The sequence below is a fragment of the Lactuca virosa genome, chromosome 3 (assembly GCF_052849685.1).
Source record: "Lactuca virosa cultivar CGN04683 chromosome 3, Lactuca_virosa_CGN04683_v6, whole genome shotgun sequence".
Classification (NCBI taxonomy): Eukaryota; Viridiplantae; Streptophyta; class Magnoliopsida; order Asterales; family Asteraceae; genus Lactuca; species Lactuca virosa.
In genome coordinates, this window is record NC_136428.1 from 322,009,514 (window position 1) to 322,024,326 (window position 14,813).

The following is a 14,813-nucleotide window of genomic DNA, read 5'->3' on the forward strand; positions in this document are numbered from 1 at the left end:
AATTTAAAAATGAATTATTTAATAAAATAATATTTCATTAATTTTGATAACTTATAAAATTTGTAATATCGCATTTTTCAATAAAATTTTGATTTATAAATATTTAATTACAAATTTAATGGTAAGTATTTAATTAGAAATAAAGATTTTTGAAAACCCTTATTTTTGGTGGATGATTCTTGTTGGACATACGTAGATGATGCATTACCAATGTGTGTAATGAAATTAACATAAAATACAACAATACGTAATTATAAATAAATAAAGTAATATGATAGATTAAGTGTGATTTGCTAAAAATGAATAAAATATGCTACAAAAAAGTTGGCTACAAATTTCGAAAAACTTTCTTATAAACAACATTGGAAGTTTTATTTGTGAGTTTGTCATCTTTATCTAAAATTAATAATTTTAATCCCTCTCTGCTTTGAACTCTAGATAAGGCAACATACAATTGTCCATGTGAAAAAACTGGATCTTTCAAAAACAAACCAACCTTTGATAACGATTGTCCTTGACTTTTATTAATAGTCATTACAAAACATACGGCCAAAGGAAATTGTCTTCTTGTGAATTTGAAGGGAATCTTTTTTTCTGATGGAGTTAAAGACATTTTTGGAATAAAAGTCCGGTTTCCAATATTAGTTCCAGTTATTATACGTGCCTCAATAACACGTTTACCCAATGATAACACCTGTAGTCTTGTGCCATTACATAAGCCGTTTTTCTGATCAATATTTCTCAGTAACATTACTGGAACACCAATTTTTAAAACTAACTTATGATTTGGTAAACCGGATACTTTGAGACCATTTAATACATCAGGAGAGTATAAATTTGCATCAAATTGATCATGGACAAATTCGGATTCACATATGCTGTCTGAACTTAAATATTCAACTTCATCTCCTGGAAACTTCTTAAGCAAACGGTCGTTTATTTCCTCGACAACTTCATTTTTTGGAGCAAGTATCGCTCTTTCTTGGAAATAATTTATATCACTATAGTTCTCTAAAATTGAAGGATATACAAACTCAATTAAGGAACCTATAGGATCAAGTGAATCATTAATGAGAATATCATCCGAAATATCGATAATTGTTTCACCGTCGTTCGGACCACCAAGTTTGCCTTCTCCTATATCCAATAGCCAATTTGCAAAATCTCTTATTTTTCCTATATCAGATTGATCCCTTCCAACAGTTAGCCTCATGTTTTTTGTTAATCTATGGACTTTGCAATGTTGCCATAAATATGAAGAACTCAAAGAAGCATTTACAATGTTCTGTTTACTGCCACCCGGAACAACAGGTAGAATCTGTCTAAAATCTCCTCCAAAGACAATAACTTTCCCTCCAAATGGAATATTTGAGATGGTTGAATTTCCGCACCTTAACAAATCCTTCAAAGTTCGATCTAAAGCTTCAAATGCATGCTTATGGACCATAGGTGCTTCATCCCAAATTATTAAAGAGGTTTTTCTTATTAAGCTAGCCAACTCACCATCTGGATTTATTTTACAAAAAGAATCCTCTGTAAGTTCAAATGGAACTATAAATCGAGAGTGTGCTGTTCTACCACCGGGTAATAATAAGGAAGCAATACCGCTTGAAGCAACATTTAAGACAATATTACCTTCAGATCTAATTGCTGCAGATATTGTTTTCCATAAAAAAGTTTTACCCGTTCCACCATAACCGTAAACAAAGAAGACACCTCCTTTATTTTCTTGAATATCACTCATGATGTTTAGAAAAATGTTACGTTGCTCATTTGTTAATGCAAGAAACATACGATCATAGTCATTCTTTATAACGAGAATGTCGTAATCTAGCTCCTCGGTGATAAGTCGATTGTTTGAAGAAGAAACAGATTCAACATCTGGGTATGGCATGTTTTTGAAGTTTTTGAGAGTAGAGTTGTTTCGAAGTAAAATTTGTTCTATTTCGAACAAAGTTAAGTTTTTAAGTTCATCTACACCGAGTGACAATTCTGCACGAAAATATTAAATAATTAATAAAATATGTGTTCGATATTTAATAATTTTATTACTAATTATTTAATGGGTGTTGAATAATAAAAAGAAATTAATTTAAATAAAAAATAAGAAAAAAATGTAATACCTGCAGATATTCCCATGTACTTTCCCAAACGACCTCTGGTTTAGACATACTATTACACATCAACAATGTAGCAAATAAGAAGCGTAGATAAAAACCAGATCCAGAATGACTTGCTTCTTTAATTGCCTTAATGTATTCCTTATCATCATCTAATAGCCCGAGTGCATAACAAGCATCTCTAAAAGAAGAATGTGTTTCACCATTTACCGTGCAAATTTCATCAAATGATGTTGGACCTTTTACTTTATTTAAAAGAATCCTTAAGAAATATGCTTCACCTAGTTTAGGTGAAACCGAATGAATTCTACCGATGGCTTTTCCTACTTTCCTTCGCTTCCAAAACCGACCATTTAATATCCAAACAAACTTTGTAGGAAATTCAACATATGTGAGTTTTCGTGCTTCACTGTCGATTGCATTACACTCCATCCAAGATGTGAACTTTGAAGCCGCAACAGAAGGTTTGTCAAGAACATCATCAATATCATCGTCTTCGCCATATACAATCTGCTGTTGATTAGGAAGATGAAAAGGTAGTCTGACAACAGAAGGATATCTGCAATGAACATCATATTTAAAAATTCGCCATGATGCTTCACATGCTGATAAATATCTACAATCGTAATATTCAGCTATTTCATCGACCGCATCATTATTTTCACATTCATTGTTGGTTGGTACAACAGCAACTGTAGCTCTATCAGGACCCTTATTTATGTATTTAAACAAATACTTTATAGAAGATCCCTGATTGCACCATTCAATATTAATATGTGCCTAGTATCTTTTCAATAGATATTTGTTGTATGGAACAACATTTCTATTATCCAACCTTACACCTGATTTTTCAACAAAATGACCATCGTTTCTTCGCCTATATAACGGAAAACCATTCTGATCAACAGACGAATGATTACAGAATTGTTTTGGAAAGTTTTTAGAACACCTTTTATCCACCATGCATGGACAATTCATATTTTCAGCTCCACATGGACCATGAATCATAAACTCATTCACAAGTGAATACAATTCAGGATCTTCAATTCTGTCTGGTATCTCTGCTGAAATTATCGGATCGATATATTCAACAGTTGGTAGCTTGTTGTCAGAATGCATGAATAGACATATATGACTATGCGGAAAACCTATTTTTTGAAATTCAATGGTATAAACATCTGTAAAAGAATTTGCCAAAAAAAAAGAAAATGTAATTAGATTTTAAAAACATATTTAAAATATAATAATAAGATCAATGTTTTATAAAAAATTAAAAAATATAGTTTTAATTACATGCTTGAACTTTGCCGAAAATTTGATTCTCACTTAAGTCTTTAATGAATGCATCAAGCTTGATCTTGAACAACCTACATAGTATATCAGGCCTGTCTTCTGGTTGAAGTGAAGTATCCTTAAGAAACCTTTTAATCTCAGGCCATTTGGGATGACACGTAAAGGTTATGAAGAAATCAGGATATCCAAACCATTTACATAGTGACATGGCGTCCAAATAGTTTGCAGCATATAGCGTGCACCACCGGTAAAGGACGAAGGTAATATGACACGTTGGCCGACATTCGAGATATCATTCGTTCCTTGAGCTTTTTGGTTACGTAAATTTTCATAAGAATCACATCTAAGAACATGTTGTTGCCTACGTATGTAGTACAATCTCTCTGTTTCCATCATAGTATAGGCATCTACCAAAAACTGTTGAAACAACCTTTTTGAATTAAGTATGAGAGAGAACGAATGATCTCTGTCTTGAATCCTATAAGCGAAATATTCTCTCATTGTACATTTCGCACGCTTGCTGTCGGTCGTAAATGACACACCTCTATGAAGAATGTCAACACTGTAACCATCATCCCCATATGGAAATAGCAATGGATATTGGAGACGAAGGTACGAAGGATGCAATTCACTGATACGTTGTAGAGAACCATTTTTTGTTTGAACGACGATATCCCTCATTTCGATTGAATCAGAAATGTCACCAATAATTAAAGCAGCAACCTCAGAAGCAGTCGGTAGGTTATATGTTCTTCCATCTTGCTCCCTTCTCCCGATAAGTCGTAATTTCATATCAACTTCTGGATTTTTCTGAAAAGTATCTCTTACCATCCTATAAGATCTAACCAAGACATTATTTGAATCCAACATCACCTTAATATCTTCAATAATATCACTATCAATTGATGTTGATTGATCCTTTTCCCCACTAAAATAAATAAAATTATACATAATATTAGTAATATATATATATATATATATATATATATATTAATAATAATAATAATAAATTATGAATAAGAAGTTTGAAAAAATACCGAAAACATCTTTGTCTATTTGTAATTTCGTTGTCAGTGTCATAAATGTATAACTGAGAGAATTTTGGTTCCGATCCTTTTGCTGGTAAAAGACTTCCAATACTATGATAATTTTGACCACCCAATCTGAAAATGTATGGGGCGTTTCCTCTATTGATTGAAGAATCAATTTTACCACCCATCGACGTAAAAGAAAACATTGAATTGTAACGTCGAATGTTTTTCATGAAGTGTTTGCTTTTTGAATCCATATTTCGGAACATTCTTTCATAAGTCGGGGGTGCTTTCTTTAAATCTGGAAGTTGAACTTTGCCGTAAGCACAACATAATGAATAATTTGTGTTCCCCTTTTCTTTACCTCTAATGGATTCATTTCTCCATAACTTTGCACGACATGTTTGACATACAACATTTTGATCACCATGATCCAAATATTCTGTAAAATAAAAGCGTTGAATAAAATATCAATGAATTTTATAAGTATATACAACATAGTATTTGAAATGTAAAATATATATTATTTTTTGATTACCATTTGAGATACCAACTATAAGATTTTCATTGTTCACTTGATGTATATTTTCTACATCTTCTGTCAAATCAATCAATGGGATAGGGGATAAATGTATCGTCTTCGTTTTTAATTTATGACATCCTGGATTTAACTTGATTGATGATGAAGAAGTCGTTACTGTAGATGCATTTTTTGATGTCATTTCATTTGAATGTTTGGTAACTTGGAAGTGGCATATTTATCAAAACTGATGTTATCTGACCAAAAAAAGTATAATATATATATATATATATATATATATATATATATGTTATATACAAAATAGATAATAGTATATTTTAAAAACAATAAATAATTACCATTTCCAATGTTAGATAACGGATTTTTAACATTTGTAATGTTAGATAACGGAGTTCTAACATCTGTAAAGGAAGGAGAGTATTGTATGGTTGTATTATGCATTCTAGGTGAAGTAAATGAATTGACATTTTGAGTTTCACCAACAATGTTGGTTGATTGATCTGCAAATAGCAACAACTTATAAAACTTGTAAAGACATGTAGAAAACAAAGTAATAGTAAAACATAGAATATAAAATAATAATAGGTTTATTTTCCAAATATACTTGGAACGTTCAATGTTGTTTTCATTTTCTTCGATCTTTTATTTTCCAAATATATTTTTGTTTGTCTTCTTTTCTCTCGGGCTTGCATGTGGTACATGTTATTGTTGTTTTCTGCATAAGAACACATAGGATAGGATATGAAATGTGAAATTAGGTAAATAATATGATTATATAATACAATTGAATAAATAAACGTACCTTTGTAAACATCGATTACCAATTTTGAAGAAAATTGATTTGCAGCGGAGGAAGAACTTGACAATTTATCTATTTTTTTATGTTAATAAATGTGTTAGTTATTTAAATAAATTTAATGTTAGTTAATAAATAAGAAATAATAATAATAATGTAAATTTATTTGAAAAGTTACCTTTTTTTATTGAAGTATTAACCGCTGTAGTTGTTGAAGTATTTAATTTTGTAGTCTTTTTAGAAGAAAGGGAATGCATTGTATGTCTGCAACGTTAAGAGATAAATGAGATTACTATAAAAATTAAAATATTTAAGAAATATAAAATTAGTAGTTTATATAATATTTATATAAGAAACAAATATGTATAATGTGAATTTGTAGTATATTTAAGTATTTTTGTTAAGTATTGACAAAAACGGTACAATAAGAATATATAATTTTTTTAATTTGTTTAATACAATGGTTTTGTAAATCTCCAAATATTAATTTAGTCATGTATTATTTTGTTTAAAAATAAGTCAGTTGAAATCTTTTTAAAATTTGAAATAATATAAAATCAAAATTTTATATTTGTTATATTGTGTAAAAGTGAATTTAATTAAAGATATTAAAGTTAACATGAGTCGGAGTCAGATCCAAAGCTAAATATGGGTCGGGGTCGGATCCAAATAAGAGTCGATACCCACACGCACTGTCAGTCGTCACATGTCTTGTATATGCAGAAAGAAACTGGGTCAAGAAATCGCAATACTCTCCCAACAACTCTCTTCTACAGACGTGTTCTTCATCACTCATTCTATCTATCTTTCTCTTTCTGTAAGTGTCCTCCTATCACTCACTCGCCGGTTAACCCTCAACTTATTTACTCGATTCACCCACCATCGATTTCGTTCAACAACGCATGAAACGGAAAAAGTAAAGGTTTCATCTACAGTGACCTCTCATCATACGACTTAGTCTCCGTCAGGATGAGAATAGACGATCCTAACGCCGACTCTCCTTATTCCACTGCCTACCTCAATTCCTTCCCTGATGTGCATCACCGGTAATCATCGTCATTTCCAACCTAGGGCTTATTCCATTTCCATTTGTTCTTTCCCCAATTTCAACCAATTTTGCGTTGGGATGATATGAGGGGGTAAAACCCTAGTTCTCCATAGAAACCATGAAGTTAAAATCATTGGATATACGAAAAGTGGTGATGATAAAAAATGGATTATTGATTCACAACATCTATTCGAGTATGCTTGTTACACTTAGTAGGAATGAATGTTTATTTAGAAGAGGTAGCACATTTTTTTTTCAAGTATGTAGATATTTTGATTAAACTTCAGTTTGTGACATCTGTTTAAGAAGATTTAACACTTTTTTACAGTATTTGCAGATTTTGTGACAGATGAAGAGATTCAAAAACCTTGTTTCAAAAGATTAGAGCTTTACCAACTTGATGGATCTTTACAAGGTAGATAATATTTTCTTAGTCAAGATGCCTTTTGATCGAAGTTTTTCTTTAATTTGATTGGAATTGGAATTCAATTCCATTCCAACATTTAGTTGCAAATGAGTATGGAATTGGAATCCAATAAATCGATTGACTTTCAATGTTCAACAATAAATCCATACAGAAACCAATGTAATCTAAAGTCAAAAGACTAACCTGATATATGAATATGAAAATCTTGCAGGAAGTAAGAAGGCTTTAAAATGAAAACCAGTTGACGTGTGAACTGAAATGAGGAATAGAACTTCTATGAAGCAGATTGCTGTAACTTTGAGGAAATAAGATTCGCAGATGCAATTGAAAGACAAAGAAGACGAATGAGGATTTTCAAAATAATTGATTTCACGTTCTGAGGTATATTTAGAGATATAAACTTATTCACATAATAATATCTTCAAAATATACTCCCAGATTTTATGAATTTATTGTTGTTGAATTTTTATTGGATAAATTTATGTTCCAGATTTTATGGGATTTAATATATTACAAATCAATTAAATTTTAATATATGATTTGAATTTAATAAGGGAGTACCGAAAATTATGAAACAATAATTTAAATATACGAAATTTATAGAGGATATACATATACTATATATGGTGCAACCATGAGAGAAATGTATAATTAATTACAAATCACCTAAAAAACAGAATATATTAATATACAGATTACTTAAAAAACAATGCTATATTATTCAGTTTTGGTCTAAGGGAGATATTAACACTGTAAAATAAATATTCATAATAAGTTATACGCTGTATTATGAAATCCATGTGTATGTTTTGTTTCAGAATTCATAATTTTTATTGTATGAATACATGCATACGATCATAAGACTTTAATAAAAAAAATAGTTAAATTCTTCTGTTTGAAACCCAGCTTTCTCTGTTTGCTTTTGAATATGATACACGAAATAAGGAAAAAAGTCTGCCATGCTTGTTCCTTTTTGCTTGACTTGATTTAGGATGTATTATTTTATTAAGAACAAATCTAACATATGTCATTCAAAAACTGCATAAAAACTTACTTACGTGAATGGTTAAATTCTTATATTTGTAACCCAGCTTTCTCTGTTTGCTTTTGAATATGATACACGAAATAAGGAAAAAAGTCTGCCATGCTTGTTCCTTTTTGCTTGACTTGATTTAGGATGTATTATTTTATTAAGAACAAATCAAAGATATGTCCTTCAAAAACTGCATAAAAACTTACCCACGTGAATGGTTAAATTCTTATATTTGTAACCCAGCTTTCTCTGTTTACTTTTGAATATGATACACGAAATAAGGAAAAAAGTCTGCCATGCTTGTTCCTTTTTGCTTGACTTGATTTAGGATGTATTATTTTATTAAGAACAAATCAAAGATATGTCCTTCAAAAACTGCATAAAAACTTACCTACGTGAACATGTTTCCAAAAGATGCATGATGTGTCCTTTTCATTCCAATAAACATGTCTACCGTGATATCCTTTAAACAATCCTTGTTTTGTCTTCTTGCTATAACATTATACGGTGGATTGTGGTTTGGAAACTACTTGATGCAAACAGAGAAATTAAAAATTTAAAGTATATTAATATGACTTAATGATAAAGCATGATTTAACTTTTCATTACTTTCGTTGCATGTAATTTGACTTCATAAGCATGCTGTTACTTTTAATTACTTTCATTGCATGTAATTTGACTTCATGCTGCCAATAGTTTTTAACTTTTTGCATTTGTCTACTACACTCCTTTTTGTAATATTAATTAGTGTATCTTTCATTAATTTAAATAGGGAAACAAAATACTACATAAAACATAACATGTTTAATATGTTTGTCTCTCCCAAATAAGAAAGGACATTAGTTTTTGCTCTTCCATCTTGTGCATGCTTCCCACCAAATGCGTTTCCATACAATGGAATTGATTCGAATTGCAAATGAAGTAAGACAGATAAACAGTAAGTACATAAATGACCTCATGAAGGCATTTTTTTTGCTTGAAATGGTCAAAAGTGTTGGAATAATTGTTGTTGTGATTTTGCTTTTCATATGTGAAACACAACACTTATACCGAAATTGCCCCTGCAGCTTAGAATTAGATAACATGACAAATAGTAATGACGAGTTAGATATCATGAATTAGTAGTGCAAATGTTTTTTTTATAATCCATTAATACGTCAATAAACCTATAATAATTGACATCCTAAATATCCAAAAATAAAATTAATACCAAACAATGAAAATATCTTTAAAAGCAAATAAACATCAAAATATATTAAATGTGTGTTAAAACCATCTCCAACTAACTTGTCCACTTTAAAACAATAAAAATATCCAAATATATCCAAAACAAATAATAATTGACATCCTAAATATCCTAAAATAAAAAGCATACCAAACAATCAAAATATCTTTAAAACCAAAGAAATATCAAAATATATTAAATGTGTAATATAACCAAAACCAACTCACTTCTCCACTTTTGGAATTAAGAGTGGAGTTTCCTCTCCGATTGATTTTCTTTTAGCCTTAGTTGAACTTAAATCATCTCCATAATCAACGTCATAAATGTCTTGGAGGTTGCGCTTCAAATCAGTTGATATTTTGCTAGGACTTGTTGCGGTTGATTTATCAACTGTTGATGGTGTAAAAGTTTCATCTGTTTGTGAGATCACATCCTAAATTTTTTTTTTAAAAAAAATAAGTATTTAATTGGAACAATTAAATATAAAAAAAAGTTAATGAAAGAAATTGAAAAACCTTTTGAACAGGCTGTACAACATCATCTGATTCCAAAGGCACTTGATTTAAGGAGACGGACTCAATACTCTACAAAATTAAATGGAAATATGTTAATCGTTATGTATTTAAATAGTAAACAAATATAAATGGTGAACCCTAAAATGTTTTGTACCATAAGTTCTAATTTACTTTCCAATTCTGAAGAATGGATACATCTTCTGTAAGCTTGAGAATGGTGTAGATATTATTATAGTTGTTAACATTTTATTTTGTAATATCTACAAGAAAACAAAACTTGCGGTTTTTCAACACGTTATAGTTGTTAACATTTTATTTTGTAATATCTACAAGAAAACAAAACTTGCGGTTTTTCAACACGTTAAGTTGCATTGGAAATAGTGCATCACTGTCTCCAGCCTGTAAGAAGATTTTTATTAAATTATAACAAATTAAATGTATTATGATATTAATATATGAATAATATAATATACCGCTTCATTTATCTTTTTCAACTCGTATGCACTTATATCTAACAACCTCTTTGATTCTCTATCAAAAAGAGTCAATCCGATGGTGCCAGTACCATCTTGTACGTTGATTGGAATTATATACCTTAAAAAAACAATTACATAAATATTAATTATCTACAAAGTTTGAAACAATTAATATAAATATAAAAGTGTTTACTTGATAACTGTATGAAAATCCGAATTGTTGCAACTTGGATCTTTACACTGAACAACAACAGTTTCTGTAATTTTGTCAGGGTCAGTATAGGAATGGTTGGGTGTTGGAACTGGAGTTATTTTTTTTCCACATTTGTAGCATGCTTCATAATACCACCATGTCTTATATTAACGATTGAAGCAACTAACAAAAATTTCATTTCCTGTAATTAATAGCATGTAAAGTTACGAAAATACATATTGTAAAAAAAATAAAAGGATATCAAATAATCCAATGTACCTTCAGCGGTTCTGTGATCTTACAAATTGTTCTTAGTGGGAAAGTGCCCTTAAAGTAATTTGTATATGAAGTATATGAAGAAGAGTAGCTTTGGAGTGAAGTAATGCTTTTTTTAGATTTACCAACATTGTGATCAACTTTCAATCTGTAATGTTTAAAATAAATTGATAAATCATAGGATTTGTGTTAGTGTAAATTAAACAAATAACATAAATCAAAGAAACTAACTTTTTCTTGTACTCATTAATTTCAACAATGTCAGAATTTATGAACATTTTGGTTACTTCAAAATGACTTTTAGCTTGACCAACTCCTGTAAAAGTAAAATACCAAATCAATAACAATTATACAAAAACAATATATATATATATATATATATATATATATATATATATATATATATATATATATATATATATATATATATATATATATAATATGCGAATACAAACCATCCCAAATTTTAAGCTTTACAAACTGCATCACTTTAACAACACAATTAACCGTCGGGTTATCTTTTAGGTATTGTGACAGCTGGTATGCTTGAGTTCCAAAGATAGTAACCTTAAGATGTACAGACCTAAATAAACAATGAAAATAGTTAATACTATTAAATTATGATTTAAATAAAGATAATAAAGGAATAAAAATAATATAAACTCACTCTAGGTTGCTAAGTGTGAGTTTGAGATAATGTTTGGATGCTACAAGATTTGATGTTTCAAGCGGTCGAATTGAGATAATCTGTCCAATAACATCTACAAAAGTATAACACAATTTATACTATTGCATTAATATTAAAACATTAAAATAAAAAAATGTATAATAAAGAACACAAGTCAAAAAAGTAATTGGAATAAAATTTAATAACTAACCAAAGAATGCGTCCGGTGGGCATGTTTTTCTATGATTGAATTAAAATCAAGAAACATAAATCCATTCAATGGTCCTGAGAAGTCGTCACATTTTTTTAGGATACTTTTCCAATCCAAAGTTAGTGTTTGCTTATGACCTGTATAACTAAAACCACTAATAACAGCCGCCATATTGGGTTTTATAATTATATAAGTTTCATTTTCTTTTAATAAATGACCAAATCTGGAGAAATTCTGATTGAAGACACGAGAATGGTATTTTGTACCCTGTTCAATCAAATAAATAATAATTCGTAAATGTTTGTTGCAACATATGTAATATTGAATGGGCTACAATAAAAATAAGAAATACAACAAACCTCCTCGTCTATTAGGATCATTTCAATTGAACAAACACTATTATTTTTGGTAAAGTTCCACATTTTCAGCACCCGTATCTTGATGTGTGAATTATCATCAATTTGATCAATGTTTTTTAGGTAAACTTTCTTCCCTATATTCATTTCCTGCAAAACAATTGATACAATATAGAAATGTTAGCAAATAGCATATTTGTAAATTAATATATGCAATTATGGAATATATACAAATAAATACTAAAATGGTTCCTATTTAGTAGAAATATAGCAAATAGGATAACAGAAAAAAATTGTTTCAGAATTCCTTCATTGTGTGATTATCATATTTATTACCAATTGAAACACAACATTTATACCGAAATTGCCCCTGCAGCTTAGAATTAGATAACATGACAAATAGTAATGAGAAGTTAGATATCATGAATTAGTAGTGCAAATGCTTTCTTAGGTAAACTTTCTTCCCTATATTCATTTCCTGCAAAACGATTGATACCATATAGAAATGTTATCAAATAACATATTTGTAAATTAATATATGCAATTATGTAATATATACAAATACATACTAAAATGTTTCCTATTTAGTAGAAATATAGCAAATAAGATAACAGAAAAAAATTGTTTCAGAATTCCTTCATTGTGTGATTATCATATTTATTACCAATTGAAACACAACATTTATACCGAAATTGCCCCTGCAGCTTAGAATTAGATAACATGACAAATAGTAATGAGAAGTTAGATATCATGAATTAGTAGTGAAAATACTTTTTTAGGTAAACTTTCTTACCTATATTAATTTCCTGCAAAACGATTGACACCATATAGAAATGTTAGCAAATAGCATATTTGTAAATTAATATATGCAATTATGGAATATATACAAATACATACTAAAATGGTTCCTATTTAGTAGAAATATAGCAAATAAGATAACAGAATAAATTTGTTTCAGAATTCCTTCATTATGTGATTATCATATTTATTACCAATTGAAACACAACATTTATACCGAAATTGCCCCTGCAGCTTATAATTAGATAACATGACAACATTTATTCCTTCATTGTGTGATTATTCTTTCTCTTTTTCTAATTTTCAGGCTATTCGAAGCTAAATTTTCCCTGAGTTGCAGTTGGCTTCTTAAATGTTCCAAAAATAAAGGGTATACATACCGCCATGAAATCAGGTAAAAAAATTTCTGAGTTTGATAAATATTATAAAATTATTTGTTATAATGTAAAAGTAAAATGATTATTTAGTTTCACATTCTGGTCACTACAAAAGGATATTTATTAAATAGTAGATTGATTTTATATGAAGTGATGTGAAAGTACAATGCTATTAACAGAAAATAATTTGTCTACTTTCACATGGCCTGTGAAATAATTTGTGTACTTTCACGGGGACTGTTCTTTATACATTCAAAATACAATCTTTTAATGAAAATTTGAGTAACAAAGTATGATGACAAATGTCATAAACATAAAAAAACGAAGTATGTAAGTAATTTTGGTATAATAATTCATTGTCAAATGTAAATAACGTAAACAGTAAAACTGTAAAGTTTTTAAAGTGGAAGAATTAAGTACATAAACATCAAAACTACGAAGAATATATGCAGCTATGGGAATTTTTACAAATGCATGAATTCAGGTTAATACTTCTGTACTTGTTCTTGTCGTGGAGAATGAATATGCAGCAAACGATGATAAAACCAAGGAAATTATAACTGATACAGAGACGAAGAGAAGAATACCGTTTGTAAGGAGTTCTCTGAAGCAGAATGGCGAAGAAAATAGAAGCGTAAAGAATGAATACTGCTATATATTTCGGTATGATTTTATTGGGTGCAGATTTTTTGGGATTTATTGACTGGGTAACAATTACCTTCCAATTATAATAAACAAACTTCCATATTTGCATTGGATTGGATATGAACGATTTTTAAATTTGAAATTAAGATTTCTGCATAATTATCTTTCCGTATACTTTTAATTGTTGCAGATTTTTCGGAATTATTGATTGACTTTGACTGCATATGAATATGATATGCAGGGCAGTTTCGTAAATGTTGATGAGGAAAATAAGCGGGAAAAAACGATTTAGGCCTGCTGAGAGATTGACACGTGGACACAATGTACTTATTTATTAGGATAGGGGATATATTTTGATACTAAATTGATATTCGCCAATAAATAGTGTGTTCTTTAGATATAAAATGTTTTCAGAAAGAAAAGTAACCTAAACATCATCCAACAAAAATAAATTAATCGCTAAAGAAAATTGTTTATTTTTCCACGTATTTGTTAGCTCAGTTACATGTTTCCAAATAAAATTACCGATTGAATGAAAATTATCTACAGCCCGCTGAAATAAATTATTCGTCTATTGTAAAAAAAGAAACTAATCATAGGTGGATGTTATTTGGTATAATGTATTATTATTTATATTGAATTATTTGTTACTTTTAACTTAAAAATAACTTATGGTTGGAATGAGATTAAACTTTACATCACCCACTTAAAGGGACATGTGGCCTTAGTACAACTCCAAGTAAACTTAAGTGAAACATTAATATTCCAAAGTCCAAACCTTAATT

General features: G+C 29.3%; 1 protein-coding gene across 1 annotated transcript; it reads right to left on the reverse strand.

The window, feature by feature from the left end:
* Positions 1 to 328: 328 nt before the first annotated feature.
* Positions 329 to 13,392, reverse strand: LOC145164739 (uncharacterized). The gene is made up of 27 exons (XM_079083431.1): positions 13,387 to 13,392; positions 12,212 to 12,358; positions 11,990 to 12,119; positions 11,853 to 11,881; positions 11,642 to 11,760; positions 11,430 to 11,557; positions 11,206 to 11,290; positions 10,978 to 11,122; positions 10,699 to 10,859; positions 10,503 to 10,623; positions 10,360 to 10,428; positions 10,030 to 10,098; positions 9,742 to 9,947; positions 9,665 to 9,680; positions 9,577 to 9,583; positions 7,440 to 7,632; positions 5,960 to 6,045; positions 5,788 to 5,856; positions 5,590 to 5,700; positions 5,324 to 5,485; positions 4,983 to 5,141; positions 4,451 to 4,886; positions 3,605 to 4,341; positions 3,414 to 3,512; positions 2,961 to 3,298; positions 2,144 to 2,870; positions 329 to 1,992 (listed from the first exon to the last, which is right to left on the reverse strand). Exons 1-27 carry the CDS (start codon positions 13,390 to 13,392, stop codon positions 329 to 331), a joined length of 6,219 nt encoding a protein of 2,072 aa, XP_078939557.1.
* Between the last annotated feature and the right edge of the window lie 1,421 nt (positions 13,393 to 14,813).

Coding starts and splice junctions, on each gene's coding strand:
- LOC145164739 (XM_079083431.1), bottom strand. Junction 10,624..10,698: donor GATTTTCATACAGTTATCAA/GTAAACACTTTT, acceptor TGTTTTTTTAAG/GTATATAATTCCAATCAACG. Junction 2,871..2,960: donor ATTTTGTTGAAAAATCAGGT/GTAAGGTTGGAT, acceptor TGGTGCAATCAG/GGATCTTCTATAAAGTATTT.